General features: G+C 45.3%; 1 protein-coding gene across 2 annotated transcripts in view; it reads left to right on the top strand.

Annotated features, from left to right (window-relative positions):
• TBXAS1 (thromboxane A synthase 1) overlaps positions 1 to 17,897 on the top strand; it is a 153,361-nt gene that overhangs the window by 67,881 nt on the left and 67,583 nt on the right. For both annotated transcript variants that reach the window (XM_082631982.1, XM_082631981.1), the window contains exons 4-5: positions 2,109 to 2,205; positions 10,065 to 10,181. In XM_082631982.1, coding sequence (XP_082488108.1) covers positions 2,109 to 2,205; positions 10,065 to 10,181 — 214 coding nt within the window. The remainder of the gene's footprint in view (positions 1 to 2,108; positions 2,206 to 10,064; positions 10,182 to 17,897) is intronic.

Below are 17,897 nucleotides of genomic sequence, written 5' to 3' on the forward strand. Positions count from 1 at the left end.
GAAAAATGTGTCACTTCCTTCTGGCCTCCATGGTTTCTGAGGAGAAATCTGCTCTCCTTTAATTGGTGTTCCCTATAAATGATAGGTTATTTTTTCTCGGGCTGCTTTCAAGATCTTCTCTATTTTTTAGTTTTCAGAAGTTTAGTTATATGTGTCTTGGCATGAATTTCTCTGGGTTCCTCCTACCTGGGGTTCACTCAGCTTCTTGAATCTGTGAGTTTTTGCCTTTTGCCAAATTGGAGACATTTTCAGCTATTGTTTCTTCAAACCCAGGTGACATTTTAAGTGTGAGAAGCATTGCTCTAGAGTGGGCTTCAAGGGTCCAAGAACCCCTCAAATTTTATCTTAAAATGCTGTGAGTGTCCATTTTTCTTAGGAGAATGTCCACAGCTTTCACTCAATTCTCAAAAAATTCCATGACACGCCCCATAAAGTTTACAAAAGCATTGGTTTATCGTCTTATTGGGTTATTTTTGGTCTTCTTGGCTAAAACCAATTTTTAAAAACTAGTTAGTATTCTTTCTTCTACCACATCTGTTGAATTCCTGTGTCCCAAAGGTTTCTCTAACCGTTTTAGGAAATATGATCACTCACATGAATATTTCTGAGTGCCTGACATGCGCCAGACAAATATTTTTTTTCCCCTAGTTAGTGAGAAGGGGAAGAATTAAAACATTAAAGACACTTTTAGCTCATGAGAAGTTTTAAGTAACTAAGAAATCAAAGTAAACTTTGCTGCTTTCATGTCGTGTGACTTTGTTCCTTACGGCTCTGAGCTGGATATGCCAGCAATCACGTTACATCCTGAAAATATAATTCCATATACAGTACTAAAAACATGGCATTATGCAGTGGGCCCACTTGTCATCACTCTAGTTTGCTTTCTACAGTTGGTAGCCAAGCAGTCTTGTCCCTGGATAATTGCACAACTGATTCGTCTCCCTGGTACACCCTCACTCACCTTTGCCACCCACCTTCCTGGAGTAACTCTTGCGCATCTTTCAGAACTCACTTTAGGAAGCACCACCTCTAGGAAGACTTCATTCTCTCTTCTCCAGGGGTTGAGTTGGGTGTGTCTCCAGTGTCACCCATGCTTGCCAGATGTCACAGTATATGGTGATTACCTAATTGTCACTGCCACCAGACTGTGAGACCCTTGGAGGCTGTGACTGGGTCCGCATGCTTTTGTGCCCCCAGCACTTTAATAAACATAACATGTCCTTAAGCGCAGCTTCCTGTGGGAATTCACCACCACCACTGACTGGCTAAGCCTTTCCTCCATTTCTTCATTAGTGTCATAAGTATCTCTTGAGCTCTTTCACATGTAGGTGTAGCAACCATATGCTCAACCCTTCCCCAGCAGCTTTAATCATTCCTGAATTCTCACAGGTGTTTATTAATTCACTTTAGACTCTTTCCAAGAACGAGTATACAAGTTACTCATCTTCTCTTGCTAGAATGCCTATCTCTCTCGTTTTGGAAGACGTGGACAACACTGACCTCTGCCATTTTCCTCCTTGGTCTTACTATGGGATCTTATGAATTCCTTATTATTGTGTTTAAATTTATAGATCTGTCTTCCCTATCAAGGTATGAGCTCCTTGGGGATAAAGACTGTATCTTATCCATCCCAGAGTCTCCAGGGACTGGTACAAGGCAGGATTCCATAAATGTTTGTGGAATGAAATTTGATGTTAGATCATCACAGCTCTGGTCTTCCTCAAGCTTAGCCATGCATTTCCTCAGCTTCTCCACACCTTTACCTCCTATTTATCTTTTTTTTTTTTTTTTTTTTTTTTTTTTTTGCGGTACGCGGGCCTCTCACTGTTGTGGCCTCCCCCGTTGCGGAGCACAGGCGACGGACGCACAGGCTCAGGGGCCATGGCTCACGGGCCTAGCCGCTCCGTGGCATGTGGGATCCTCCCAGACCGGGGCACGAACCTGTGTACCCTGCATCGGCAGGCGGACTCTCAACCACTGCGCCACCAGGGAAGCCCATCCTATTTATCTTTTATCCTTCATTCTAAGCCACTGTGAATTCTTTTTGGAAAGGAGAAGAGGGCAGATAAATACAACACATTTTAAAGTAATTTTCTTATTCCTCCCAGGTACTATCTTGGTCGTCAGATGTTTATTGTTATCTCTGACCCAGACATGATCAAGCAGGTATTGGTTGAGAAGTTCAGTAACTTCACCAACAGAATGGTATGTAATTTTCTTTCTTCATATGGATGGATGGGGAATCATTCTAAGATGCAAGGACAGCACATCACATCTAACAGGGATGTGACTGGGCCTTTTGTAGGGTTTAGATCAGTTCAACTCAAAACTGTGCTCCCCAGTGAATTTGAGTTTTCAAAAGAGATGTATAGGACTGCTACAAAAGAATGGCATTTACATTTAAGAAACGCTTCAAGAAAGCTAAAGCTCAAGAGGAGTTGGGGCTAATAAAATTCTAAAACCGGGAGGTTTTTTAAAGCTGTGTTCAAAGCTAGAGGAATCCAGAGGGTCAAGTGACCTCAGTCAAGTGACCGAGGAAGACCGAGCAAGGTTAATAAATATCAGAGGGAATGTAAAATATCAAGCTTCCCGTGCTTACATCCTTCCCAGAGAGTATAAACATCTTAAGGCTGGAAAAAGAAGACAAGTAACATTACGAGGGAAATTCATCCCCAAGTATCAAGTCTCTAACACACTAAAGGATGTACATACGCCATCTTTTTTTGAAAGCACATATCCTGCTTTTTATCTTTGATGAGAAATCCCAAAGAATGGAAGAGGTGACAGAAAATGGCAAAGCTCAGTGCTGTCCATATTTTCCAAAAATGAGGAGATGAGAATTCTAGCAGAGATGATCAATAACTTTCATGTTGATTTTTGGAAAAAGTCTAAAGTGAGTTAATAAATAGTTGCTTGTGAGAATTCAGAGAATCACTATGTGCCAACCTTTTTTTTGGGGGGGGGGGCAAATTAAACTCATCTTCCATCCTTACAGGAGTAGTAAGCAATGTATGCACTCTTTTGTTCGTTATTTGACAAACTTCTGCACACTTGCCATATATACCAGGCATTGTCTAGGTAATGATTAGAAAGTGATAGAAAACTCAGTCTCGTCCTTGAGGAGCTTAGAGTCTAGTGGCAGAGGCAGAGAGGAAAGAGACCAGTACAATACGGTATGGTGAGCATGGAAAACACTGCACCATCCAGGATGGGAACCAGGAAAGGCTTATTAGACGTAAGGTGCCTGGGACTGAGTCTTAAAGAAATTAGCAGCAGCCACCTAGCTTTCTGTACTGGTTGAGCTGTCCAGAGTGTTTTTTTGTTTTTGTTTTTTTTTCTCATTAAATTTCACAGGAACTTATGAGACTGGTACAATTATCATCTGTATTTTACTGACAAAGATACTAAGGCTCAGGTTAAGTGACAGCCCTGGTCATATGACTAACAGGAGGAAGACTAATAGGGTTTAGGTGCCATCTCTCAACTCAAGTCCAGGGCTCTTTCTACCATCACTATTGTAACAGCTGCCTAGGTGACATCTCTGGATTATCAAGGTTTCATCGAGTAATTGTTACTCGCCCAAAACACACTCATCTTCCAGCCCCAGAGCACCATGCACACTTCCAGGTACCACATGGCCACTAGAAGGAGGTGATCTGGGAGGGGGTGATCCCCTGGCCTGCTAACTCCTCCATCACCTCAGAATGGCTGAAGGAAATGCAGAAGCTTAGCCACTTCTCTGCCTCCATTTGATTCTCTCCCCAAATACTCTGTTGTCACCCCCCTGTTCAAAGTCCCCTGAAGGTTTTTGTGGCCTTGGGATTTTAGAGCCTGAGTCTGATGGTTAAAGGCAGTCATAGATTGCTGCTCCCCCAGACTCAGCAAGGAAGGTTGATTAGAGAAACAGAGGAAGCCAGTGAGTCAAGGGCCCTGACCGCCAAGCCGCGTCCTGGCAGGCATGGGAAGCACTCCAAGGGCTGCCACGGCTCTTGGCCACGGCTGAGCCTCTGAGCAGTGAGATGGGACACGTCAGCCATGTGTCTCCATACTGTCATGTTCACATGACATCCAAGAAGTAACCAAGGTATAAGACCCCTCGAGCTGATCTGGAATAGGGCTGCTCTCTGATTGATGTCCTAGGGGCAGACACATACTCAAAATACACGTTCAAGCAGTGGGGACCAAATCAAGCTGCCCAGTTTCAGTCCATTTCTCCTCCAAACCATGTGTCTACCCTCCCTATTTTTCCCCACCCCCTGACTAAGATCTCTAGGCCCCAACCTCCAGAATGTGGTTCTAACTTCCTGCTTTCACTCAACACAGTGTCCTCAAGACAAAGTTCAAGTTCCTCAGGTGAGATTTAAGGGCCCCTATAATTTAGATCCATTACATATGCTCCCACCTCAGCTCTCACTGCTCCCCAGTACAAGCAGTCACCCCAGCTGGAGCAGCCTCTCCATTCTCTCTGCAACCTCTCCAAAGGCCCTGCCCCAGTGCCTTTGCTCATGCTGACACCTCCACTAGAACTGGAGACAGCACAGCAGTGGGTCTTATATTTACTAGCAATGTGAACTTGAGCAAATTACTTCTTTAAGTCTCTCATTCTTCCTTTGGAAAACAGGGATATGCTCTGCCTTACTAGGCTGTTGTAAGGCTAAATGAGATTATGTGTATAAGTCCTGCTTTACATGCAGGCGAGACAAGTTTTCACCGTGCATTAGCTGCTATTAACAAGAAGATTCTCCACCTCTCCTACACCCATCGAAACCCTTGGTATTCTTCCAGATTCTCCTCAAATTCTGCTCCCCCGATGAAGCTTTCCCTACCTCAACCCTCATTTACTTTTCCCCTTCTCTGAACGCTAACAGCATTGATCATCTGCATCACTCATTTTCACAATCGCTCCCATCGTGCCTTCTACTATTTACCATGAATGAGTGCACGGCTTTCACCCTAACTTGATTAACTTTAAGCCTTGTCCTTCTCTTTTTATACCCCAGGGCCCAAACACATGGCGACTACTCAGTATCCGATATATTCTTGTTCAAACAGAATTGACTCTCCATCAAATTGACATTCTCCCCAGAAGAACTAGGTAGTACCTGGAGATTCAATATGTACATCCTCTTGTAGGTCATTCACAAACATGTAAAAAGATCCATCAAAGATGAGATCTCTAGGAAACCCCAATGTTTATAATTTTCCATCTGGGAATGTAGCCACTTATCTTTAGCTTTGTTTATGGTCTTTAAGCTAATCCCATATTCATGATGAAACAATGCTTAGTGACTCAAGCTTCAAAAAAAAACTTTAGAGTGGGATTTTCTCACAGGTTTTGAAAGTCAAATTAAATTGGGTTCTGTGGTTCCCTCTTATCCATATGCCTATTTATCTGCTCAAAGTACTCGAGGAGATTAGCGAGGCATGATTTTTTCTTCCTGACACCATGCCACCTTCCTTCTAATAAGCCATGTTTACTTAAGTGTTCAGCAATTCAGCTTTATTTTACATTCATTCAGTAAACATTAAACGCTTACTCCATGCAAGCTTCTACCAAATGGTCCCTTGTGATACAGAAAATACCTCAGCATATTAGTTTGATACATGAAGTGAAAAGGAACTTAAATAACGCATGATTTCATTTTCCAGCTGTAAGAACCCACCTCTGCTCACAAATCCAGGCTTGACTTATGTGTGCCCTTGACAGCCTATGGAGAGTGGCCGGGATGGGGAAGCCGGGTTTAGCTCTGAAATTTGGTGTGACCTGTAGGCATCCCATGAGGGACTGACAGAGCACACTGGCTGGACTTGGGACGACACCACAGGGAACTCCCTGACATAAGTCAGCATTGAGCAAATACTTGAATTCAAAAATTGTTGAATGATATATTTTTTTCCAACTCAAGAACACTGGGCTGAACAGACTCTACGGCTTGGACCCAGGGTGGCAGTTCCTATATCGCGTTTTCCCATTCACATTTTCGAGGCGCTCAGTTCCATGGAACGTGACTGCTTTCTCTTGCCCATTTTCCGAATGGACCCCTTGGGCCTCTATCACTGCCCTCAACACTTCCTCAAGTTGCTTCCAGTGGTGCAACCACAGTTTATCTGTAAACCCCAGTCAGTCTCCTTAGCGCGGAGAGAACCTCAGTTGCCCCAGCACCTCTGGACTTGGCTATTTTTATGCAGGTATTTTTAATTAGCTCCTCTTGCTATCGGGTACTCAATGAGGCCATGCGGGCAGCTCTTTTTTTGTTATCTGCGGAAACTGGAGCTGGGTCCACTTGATTCAGCAGAAAAGGTCCTAACCAGCAGGAGAACGCTGTACTCCTGGCCTGTCATTAAGGCCCAGAGTTGGGGAAGCCGTGGGAAGGGTGCTAAGAGGTAGGGAGGCCTTTGGCCCATGTTGGGTTGGTCTAGTTGGATACGGGAATGGAGAGGGTGTGTTTGATCACTAAACCTGCTGCCAGGAGCTCTGAGCCCTGGTCTGAGATGAGCGTGGCGAGCAGGTCAGGCAGCAGGCATGCCCATGCCAGGTTCCATCACATGTTTGTGGCGTAGAGTGGAAGGTGGTGGTGGTCACCCGTGTGTGGGGTGAGGTGCCAGCCCTCAGGGCCTCACAGGCAACATGGGGGTCAACTCTCCAGGCACAGGTTCACACCATCGACTCACATCTAAAGCCACGTGATAGATTTGGGGAGTGGTTTTATTCAGGACCCCCAGGGCCTGGCTCCCCAGGTACAGCCTCTCCAAGGCTACTTTCACCCTCTCAGCACACGGATGTCGGAACCATAGGACGAGTTCCTGTGAAAGCACTCGGCGCTCGGCACTGGCAAAGACTGCTAAAGTTCTGAGGCAAATACGGCACTGGAAACCTTATTAGCCCCTGTGTCTGCAGCAGTGCCCCATCCCAGGGGCAGGAGCGTGGCTGGTCACAGAGCTCGGGAGCCAGGCAGACTCCACCCGGGGCTCCAGACGGATCGGGCCACCCGTGCTGGGCCCCCAGGGACCTGCCCGCTGCTACCCACAAGGGACAGAGGGGTCTCAGGAAGTTAGCCACAAATGTGCCTCGCCCACACCTGCAACAAGTCCCTCTCCACCAACAGCTTTTGAGAACTAGCTAATCTAGAGTTTCTGGTCCCCTTTCTCTTAAATAAAACATCGAGTAAAAGAAAACATTCTGGTTTTCAAATGGGTGCACGGAGATTCAAGTTTAAGTGAGAATGGTTTGGCCCATAACTTAGGGAAGCTCTCGTCACTGCAGTCAAAACCTGACTACTTTTTTCAGCTTTGCATTTCTTTTTTTTAAAATAAATTTACTTATTTATTTTTGGCTGAGTTGGGTCTTCGTGGCTGCACGCAGGCTTTCTCTAGTTGCGGCGAGCGGGGGCTACTCTTCGTTGCGGTGCGCGGGCTTCTCATTGCGGTGGCTTCTCTTGTTGCAGAGCATGGGCTCCAGGCACGCGGGCTTCAGTAGTTGTGGCACGTGGGCTCAGTAGTTGTGGCTCGCAGGCTCTAGAGCGCAGGCTCAGTAGTTGTGGCGCACGGGCTTAGTTGCTCCATGGCATGTGGGATCTTCCTGGCCAAGGGCTCGAACCCGTGTTCCCTGCATTGGCAGGCGGATTCTTAACCACTGCGCCACCAGGGAAGTCCCTCCTTTTTTTTTTTTTTAAACATCTTTATTGGAGAAGGCTCAACTCACATGATGGGTCCACAGCTCCGAGAGGCAGAAGTTCTTACTTAAAGACCGAACAGATTACAGAGAATCAGAAACCCAGGTGTGCAACCTCATTTGCCTGACCCCTGTCTGTTTTGAGGCAGGTCTCCTTGTTTTATGTGAAACACTGTGCTGTGCACTGGAAACCCTGCAGCCTGAGCTGGGAGCTTCTCATCCCGGGATGGGCTGCCCACAGATCATTCAAACCTCCTGTTCAGAATTTCCAAGAAGCGGGGTACAGGCTCTAGTGATGGGGCTCATCGCTCAAGGGAGGTTATTTTTATTAGTTATTTAGACTGCTGGGAAGTTCTCCTTTAGAGGAGCTGCAATTTTCCCCGTAGCTCCCACTATTGAACCTAATTGTACCACCCAGGGTCAAAAAAAGGAGCCAAATCTTATCTTCCATGTAATACGCATTCAATAGATATTTTTTAAGTACAGACTAAGGACCACAATCTGATCTTCCAAGCCTTCTCTTTCCAGCTATGCATTCTAAAATCTGTCAGAATGTCCCCTCACCATCCAACTGCTCTTCTGAAATGACCAATTTGCCACTTTCCCTCTTCCAGTATCGTATCTAGAAATGAAAATAGATTGGTTACTCTAACCAATGCCTCTGAAATCTTCCATCAGAGAATGAAGAATTCTAATGGAAGCTGTAGGCTGAAGGGAGAGTATTGTCATGGCAAGCTGGTGAGGGAGACAATGCTGACATATTGCACAAGGGTTGGATTTGTCCTCCAAGGGCAAGATAAAAACTATCATGGAGCCAATCCTTAGGTCTAAAGGACAGACACAAAATCCAGTCAACCTTGACTCTTATCTCCAATTTCTTCTGTTCCATCAAAAGCCCATAAACCACCACCCAGCTTTCCTTGGAGTGAAATGCTTTATGACAGGTAGTGTGGCACAGGACTGGCGTTTGCCAATACACAAAATGTACCATTTCCTCCTTTGATTCTGGAACCCAAACAAATGGGTTAACGTTCTAAAAATTCCATAAAACCACAATTCTGTATAGGGACCATGGCACTCCTAAAGAATTTTATTCTAAATATAGAGAGGTATTCCTCTGCAGAAAAAATATCCCAGCAACTTGGTTCTAATATATAATTAAATCCCCCCAGATACTGTGCAGCTATGTATTATAGCTTATTTTGAGTGTTCATATTTTATCAGAAAATTATCATTTTCCTCTGAACAGGAGTTTTTACAAGGCTTTTGAGTTACGGTGGCTGGCTTCATGTTTCAACTATAATTAAAACAGTGAAAAGAAATAGCAAAACCGTGTATCACAGGCAGTTCTGAAGAATGCTTTGTCCTCCAGTCCCCCTACTTCCCCTCACCCTGCAGCCCCGGGGCTCAGGGCTCTGAACAGCTGTGAGGGCCCCCAGTTTTGACGGTTTGGTGGGAGTAGGTGGTCTTAGGAAAGGAGAGAATGGCCTGGGAAGAAGGCATGAGGAGACCTCTTTTTCTGTGTGCTTCCAGACTCAGCTGGACTGTCTCTTCCTCAGAGAAGGCTTCCTGGCCCTTTAATCCCCTATCATTTTCTCGCCTCGCTGCCCTCTCTCCCCCACTTCATGACACCCACTTTCCCATGAAAGGTAATGACAGCTATTTGTTAGTTTAGGAGGTAACTGTCTGCTTCCCCACTAGACTATCAACCCATTGAGGACCAATGCAATGTCTTCTTTATTCAGCACCGTAGAGCCAACTTCTCGTATATATTAGACATTCAGCAAAGATTCGCTGAATGAGAAGAATAAGTGAATGAATGTGTGAAAGAAACATCACGACAGGAAGGAGTTCTCTGGGAACAGCTCTGTTGGGGCACGTTTCTGAAGGACTCTCTTTTCCCCCTTTCCCTCTCCTCCCCCCAACCCCCAGGCATATTCCAAAGACTCAGACACGAGTCTGTCAACTCCTGGCCCAACGTAACCAATCCAGCCACACAAAACCCCTTGCCAAATAGTTCAGACATGAAACTCGATCCCAGGAAAGACGAGCCCACCTCCAAGAAGCCTGCTGTTGGGTCCTCTGGGAGCCCTCGCTCTGCAGGGGGCTGCAGAACACACAGAAGCCGCTGAGTTATTTACAGTGATGACCACAGAGTAACAAGATAGAATTGGGCCAGCGGCGCTTCCCCATCTGCTCCCGGTGGGTCCTCGGCCATGGATCTAGAGATCATCGTCCACGAGCCTTTATATTCTCTACATCCTTGCAAGAGAAGTCTCCTAATTATTGGTCACGGGTGACTTGAACCAGAGTGTTTATCGTGGACTGTAGTGCCACCCAGGTGTCTTGGGCTCCCTTGTGTCCTAACTCTCTGCTTATTGCTTTCCACCAGGCATCAGGTTTGGAGCCCAAACCGGTCGCCAACAGTGTCCTGTTTTTACGCGACAAAAGATGGGAAGAGGTCAGAAGTGTCCTGACTTCTGCTTTCAGTCCTGAAAAGCTGAATGAGGTAAGACCTGGGACACGCAGACTCTCTTCCATAAAGAGCAGGTTTCCTCTCTCCGGATTATGATGGGAGCTGGTTCACTTCGCGTCACTTGTCCATTGCCCCGCTACGCACTTCAAACCTCCCTATTATCCCCAAAGCACAGGAAACTGTACTGGAGTGTCTGCCCTTTCTCCAGCCTTCCGCAGCCCCAGCTGCCATGAATCTGTAACGAGTCAGCAAGCACTCAGGGCACTTCTGCTAAATCCCAAGGCTCTGCCCCGGGCACTTTGGGGGCACCCAGGAGAAAACTGGAGGGGCTCTCTTCAGACTTTCATGTGTAAAGGATCATCTGAGAATCTTGTTAAAATGCAGATTCTGATGCAGTAGGTCTGGGGTGGGGCCTGAGACTCTGCATCTCTAACAAGCTCCCAGGTGATGTGGATGCTTCTGAACAATGAACCACACTTTACATAGCAAGGAACTAGAGAACATCTTGAAATGAAGGTGAGCGTTGAATCAAGTCTGAAATAGGGAAGAGATGGCTGTGGATTGCTGGGGAGGAGTACGAGGATGTCCTTGGGCAGAAAGAACTCTTGGGAGGGGGGCTGGGCATGCCCAAGTTAATCTCTGTGGCCAAGTCAGAGGGCAAAGTCTCATTTACAAGATGCTCTTAAACCCGGGGCTTCCTCCTTCCCGCACCCAGGGACACACCCTTCCCTACCAGCTGTATAAATAAAACTTACTGTTTGTCCTGCTTCCTGACCAAGTTCTCTCACACCTGATCCTCACTGATGGCCCCTCAATTGCTGATCTGGCTTTGATGTCTGTTCTGAATTCTGTGACAGCAACAGCTCATGACTGAGCCCTTGAGCCCTTCTGATGTGATGTGGTTGAAGGGTTGCCTCAGTGGGAGTCCCAGGTACATGGGCAACTCCAGAGCAAGTGCCCTTCCAGAGCCAGCCACCACATCTAGCTGTTCCAGAATGCCTGGCCTTGGAGTGGCCTGTCTTCAGTTCAATACATGAGAGCTACTCTGAGCTTCAACTCAAGATGCTCACCCATATGGTCCTGCTGAATTCATCTAAGTCTTTTGAAGTCCCCCAGAAGAGGAGAGGGTTCCAGACTTCCTAATTAATCCCATCCAAATAAACTCAGAAACCAGAGATCCTGCCCATCTTCAGCGAGGTTTTTCTGTTGTTTTTTTTCCTCAATGCGGTTTTGATTTGTGTTTCCATACGTAGCCTTTACATAGCCAGCTACAACTCACACAGCTCTTACCATGTGCCAGACACCACTGTAAGGCTTCCTGTTCATATTAGCATACTTAATTAGCATACTTAATCTTCACCACATCTCTGTGAGGTAAATACTATTATCAATCCCATTTTACAGATGAGGAAACTGAGGCCCATAGAGATTATAGCTAGTAAGTGTGGCAAAGCCAAGGTTAGAACCCAGTTCCAGAATGCTCTTAACCTCTCTGCTTGACTGCTTCTCCTATCTTGTTCTGAAGCTCCCTAGGACTGTCCCAGGGACTGTCTGGAGGGTGGTGGAAGGGAGATGAAGTAAATGGGACCTCTTTGGAACCCTAGGGGTATCAGAAGCAACACTCCTCCATTTGCTGCCTAAGTTTGGAACCAATTGTATGGAAACAGGTTTTAGACAGAAACCTCCTTTCTCACTGGTAAAGCTGTTTGAGAAATATAGCCTGCCTTCTGGTGGTGTGGGCTTGCTAATGCTTCACCCGGAGTGGGCAACCACAGCCTCCCCCCAGCAGGAGGGCAGCCAAGAGCCCACACTAACATGCCCCCCCCACCCCGTCCCCCCAGGGCTGGACCACACACGCTCAGTTCCTTCTTCAAACGCCTCAGCCTGATAAGGGAGGGCAGGACCCAGCCTTCCTCAGCCTCAGGTACACACTGGAGTCACCTGGGGAGCTTTGCACACCATTGCTGTCTGGGTCCCACATCTAGATTAAATTGGTTTGGTTTGGAATGCAGCCTGGGTCTGAGGGGATTTTACAGCTCCCCAGGCGATTCTGATGTAAAGCCAGAGGTGGGAACTACCACTGGTAGAAATTACCCACAAGGAAACATGAGGAGGAGGGTGTCCTGCTACAGCTGGAAACAGGAGCCCTGCTCCACAGTTAGCCCTGGTATATACTGAGGTTTCATGTGAGAATTTGTTTGAAGGAAGGGCCTGCTTCTTTAAAAAGTTGTAAAGCATTATTTGGGTCACCTTTATTACACCTAGTCACTAAAATGCTGAGTTAACCAAAAGGGGAGGGACGGGGTGGAGAGGTAGGTAAACCGTGGGTTGACATCAGGAGCTCCAACACGCTGCATCCCACTTCCTCGTTTGTGAGTAAACAATGACTTGACAATGCTATAGATGCAGAAAGAATCTTATCATTTGTTAAAAAATAAATTGATGAAGGGTATCTGATTTTTATTTTTTTTTGAAGTAAGAAAGAAAGTTTTTTTGACAGTGAAGAGGAAAAAAAAAAAAAAAAGAATCTTATCAGGGTGTAGATTTCTTTAACACCCTACAGGATACACTCCAGAAACTGATACAGCATCATTGCCCAAACAAATTCAGTGCTCCTGAAATACCAAGCATTTTCTCCTTTTGGTTCAGAAATCAAATTCTTAGTGCCTGAATTCGCTGCAGAAAATAGAGTTCTCCAAGTGGTTCATAGCACTGAGATGCCTAGTAGCCATACATAAGAGGGAGGGGGAAGGGAGGGGGAAGGGAGGGGGAAGGGAGGGGGAGAGAAATTTTCATAGACAGATTCCCTGGGTTTTGCTTCAGATCTAGCTCATTGTTTAACATATTCTACAAGTGAACTTAAAGCTCCACTGGAAATCATCTTTCTACTCAATATAGTTCAATTTAGGTTCTTGGGTTTCAGTTGAAAGGATGCCATTCCTGCGCATAGTTAGTCACCCTCATCCCCACCTGTGGAGAATTTAGACCTGGTGAATTTAAGGTGTTTGGGAGGCATCTAAGTAGATGCATCAGGCAGAAGTTGGCTGCAGATATGGAGCTCAGGAGAGAAGGGTAGGAAAGATGGTCATCAAAAGCACAGACAGGGGGCTTCCCTGGTGGCACAGTGGTTGAGAATCTGCCTGCTAATGCAGGGGACACGGGTTCGAGCCCTGGTCTGGGAAGATCCCACATGCCACGGAGCAACTAGGCCCGTGAGCCACAACTACTGAGCCTGCGCGTCTGGAGCCTGTGCTCCGCAACGAGAGGTCACGATAGTGAGAGGCCCGCGCACCGCGATGAAGAGCGACCCCCGCTTGCCACAACTGGAGAAAGTCCTCACATAGAAACAAAGACCCAACACAGCATAAATAAATAAATAAATAAATAAATAAAAACACAGGGGCCACGGGGATGTAATATACAGCATAAGGAATATGATCAATAATACTGTAATAACTTTGGGGACAGATGGTTACTAGATTTACTGTGATGATTGTTTCATAATGAATGCAAATGTCACACCAGTATATAGTACACCTGAAACTAAGGTAATAGTGTACATCAGCTATATGGCAATTTAAAAAAAAGAAAATTTTTACAAAAGAGAGGAGACACAGACATGGGTGAGGTCACCCCAGGAGTGTATATAGCATGAGAAGAGGGCTGGGGAGAACCATATATAAGTGAGGGGCAGAGGAGAGACCAGCAAAGATGACTTGGGAAGAACAGCTTGAAATTGAAGCCCAGGAGAATGTGGAAGGGAAACGCTTTTCAAGGAGGAAGGAGCAGCCAAAGGTGTTAAATGCTGGTCAAATAGAAAGGAACACGAGGACTAAAAAGTACATGACAAAGATAAAAATTTTCAAAGGTTAAGCCAATGTCTGTGTGTTTCATGCTCCATAAATCATATCCTGGATTTTCTCTCCCCCACTGAATCATTGCTTCAGAAGGAGGCGGCAGTGGGCGACTTCCAGAATGAGGAGGTCTTTGCACAGTTTTGCACATGAGGCTTTCCTGAGCCCTACTGAGACGATGGTCTTGGAGTTGGGAGCTCTGTTGGGAGTGAAAAGTTTTCCTAATTCCTAACGCAGCTCTCTCTGTACATGAAGAGCAGGGTTTAAGGCTCTGAGCAAGGAATGTTACTCTACACCACAGTGTAGACCGGATGGAGGATCTTCCTATCCTACGGAAGATGGGTGGAGGGGAGAAAGAAGGGAGGGCTGGTTGCCAGACATCAGTTGCCAGACGTCAGTGTCCTGACTGCCTCCTTCTCCAGCGCCCATGACCCTCCAAGTTTCTGGATGCTTCCCTGGACTTTAACCTCACATTGGCCTTCTCTTTCTAGTCACTGGTTCTCAAACCCTGTGTGACCAAGGGCTGCGCCCAAATCACCCAGTACCCTTGTTTAAAACACATAATTCTAGCCACCCCAGGACCTACAGAATGAGAATTTCTAGGGCGACTGAGAATCTGTCTGCTTTACAAGTGCCCCGGCACGATTCTGGTTAGAGCCCTGTTGGAAAGCATTGGCGGTGCGAGTCTTCCTCTTGGTCCCTCGTCTGACCTTCTCAGACCCACAGACTCCCCAGGCTTGTAAGAGCTGGGCCCCAGAACCCCACCCTCCTCCCCGGCTTCATATTTCTCTGTGGTACTATCACCAGCTAACATTCCATTTATTTTACTTATTTTTTCTTTACTGTTAACCGTATAGCATGACGCACATAACGGACACTCAACAGTGATTTGCTGGATTGGTGGATGAATGGATGGATGGATAGGGAATCACAGAACCAAGAAGCTTTCTACCTAAGGATACATGTTACAACTGAGATAAAAGGGAAATAATTTCATCAAAGAAAAATTACGTGAGAGGATGTGGCCACTTGTAGGCTTTCTCTTTAGAGGGTCTCAAGTCTATGCATATGTAGAAATAGAGAAAGCAGGTCACAGAGATACAAAGAGGAGAAGGAGGCTCACCGAGGGCCTGGGGCAGAGGAGACAGAAGGGAGAAGCTCGGGGAACCCATGGGAGCCCGCACTCCACCCGGACATGGGAACCTGACTCAGTTTTCCCACAAATAGCTATGGAATGTCAATAATCTCCAGTCCTTTCTGAATCAGTGCGTTGCTTTGGGACTTTTATTATCAAACTTGAGAGTTTATTCTTGAAGTAAAGATGTGTTTTCCCTTGGAATTCTGAGGCTTTTTCCTTCAGCCTCTGGCAGCCTAAGTTAAGTACTTTACTCCCTGTGCCTGTAGGTGTCATTAATATTCATAAAGTTCTGGATGGCACTGTCTTTATTTGAATATTAGGCTGTCTTGGCCAACAATGCCTGAAAGTTACTTTAAAATTAGCATTCAATCATGAATCCATGGTTTTATTTAAAATAAAATTGGTTTTTGGTTTATGTCTTACCAGGGATAATATAGAGAGATAGAGAACCAGTGAAAATTTGATTGACGCATCCCTGATCCCGGAAGAGACTGTCAAAATCATAGTCCAGTTACAGACAAGTTATTGGGATTTATATTAAAGGATGGCTGAGCATTGCTGGGAAAACAACTGATTTTTTTATTAGGGAAAATTCTGTCTGATTAGCCTATCAGAATTTTCACCCCATCTCCTAAGAGATTAATTTTTTTAAAGGGGCAACCAGTAGACTTACTTGGATTTTTACAGACTCTTTTGCTAGATTCCTTACCAAAGACTATTAATAAGTAACACTGGGTTTGTGTAAAAATTTATTATGGGTCAGGAAGTAAATAGATTTAGTTTCAAGAAACAAAACTGGGGCTGAATTAATCCTTTTCTGAGGAAATACATAAATAATGGGATTCCCTGGGGATCCGGGTTAGCACTAATTTTATTTTTAAATTTTATAATTCATCTGAGAGAGGGAGAATACCATGAAATTTATGCATTTGTATATTTCTCTAAGTTCTTCTGGTTTGAAAAATATTAAATCAGTTGGAGTAAGTTTCTAAGACTCTTCTAAGATTGTGTAAGTCAGCACAAAAATGGCAGATAACCTTCAGTGTAAGCAAAATAAAATAATACATTTAGGAGGAAAGCATGTAAACTGTACTTATATGATGATGAATTTCAAGCTATGAATAACTACCAGGGAAAAGGATCTGAAATTGAGTATTGGAAAGGCCCCATGGTCATCTAATTCAGTACAATATTGTAAACTGGCTTCCTCTACACACAGGGATTCACTGTGCATATTAAAAGCTTGTGGGGAGGGAACTGCAGTAAATAACTCTGTTTAATTTTGTTTATTCTGGGTTCAAATAAGTTTTCAATAAGTGAAAACATGGGGAGTTAATATCATAGTTGGCTACTGAGAGAACTGAGGCTTTTGAGCACTATGCCTTTGGAGGTAGATTTCATGGAGAACTCCATTACCAAGTACTTCTAGCAGAGACCAAGCTCCACATTGGATGGACCACGGATCCAACCCAATATGGCAGCTCAAGTCTTCTCAAAGCCCAATAAAAGTGATGGACATTTGCTCATTTGCCCAGATAACTAAGCTGATGGTGACCCACTGAGTGGATAGAAGAGACCTGGCAGCTCCAAAGAGGAGAGCCTGAAGCTGGCTGTGTGTGTCGCCCAAGAGTAAGAGCAAATCATATCTCTGCACATGGGGACTCAGCTAAACAAAAGTCAGACTGGACTTCCCAGGTGGCGCAGTGGTAAAGAACCCGTCTGCCAACGCAGGGGACATGGGTTCAAGCCCTGGTCTGGGAAGATCCCACATGCTGTGGAGCAGCTAAGTCCATGCGCCACAACTACTGAGCCTGCACGCCACCACTACTGAGCACACGTGCCACAACTACTGAAGCCCGAGAGCCTAGAGCCTGTGCTCCAGAACAAGAGAAGCCACCACAATGAGAAGCCCGCGCACCGCAACTAGAGAAAGCCCGCGCGCAGCATCGAAGACCCAACGCAGCCAGAAAAAAAAAAAAAAAGAATCAGCTTCAGCATTTTTAATGACCTTTAAATAGCACATAATAAAATCTTGATTGACCAGACTATTTAAAAAAAAAAAGAAAGAAAGAAAAGTCAGAAAATCAGACCTACAGGGAAGGCTGGTATCCCTCCCAGTCACTGCTGATCCAGCTCAATGCCTAATTTTTCACTTTCATCCAGATGTTTCCTGTCAGGAAGACACAGTCAATAATGTACGAATCTTAAAGATGGAGACAGATGTGGTTATTATTCCCTCTAGGCCTTTCCTGCCTTGGAGAAGACATATTGCTCGGGAATGACTACAATTTTTAAAAATTTAAGTTGATCTGGCCAGCTTATGAGCAAATGCCTAGCCATGACCATTTCAGAGCAAAAGTCTTTGCAGAATTACAGTCATCATCACAGTTTAGTTTGGCCTTTAAATTTTCACTGTAAACGCTTCAGACAATCACGCACGAGGGCTTCTGTAACAGAACATGGTCTTCCTGCAGTGTTGGAGCAAGCAGCTTTCTCTGGGCTGCATCAGCCTCCAGAAGCCTATTTTTAATATTTGCTTTTATTTCCTAATCCTTCCAGACAATAAAAATGAAAGTCATTATAACCAAGTATGGCTGTGGTAATAAATACCTCAGAGTCCAAAAATACATTGTTCCTGCCTGACCAGTTGCCCAGTTTCCAGAACGTCTAGGTATTTATCTAGCAGCAAGAGACCATTATCCTGCAACACGTATTCCACTGACACCTAGTCTCCTAATTAAAATTGGTATAACGATG

The sequence above is a fragment of the Mesoplodon mirus genome (genome assembly GCF_964341445.2).
Source record: "Mesoplodon mirus genome assembly, chromosome: 9".
Taxonomy (NCBI): Eukaryota; Metazoa; Chordata; class Mammalia; order Artiodactyla; family Ziphiidae; genus Mesoplodon; species Mesoplodon mirus.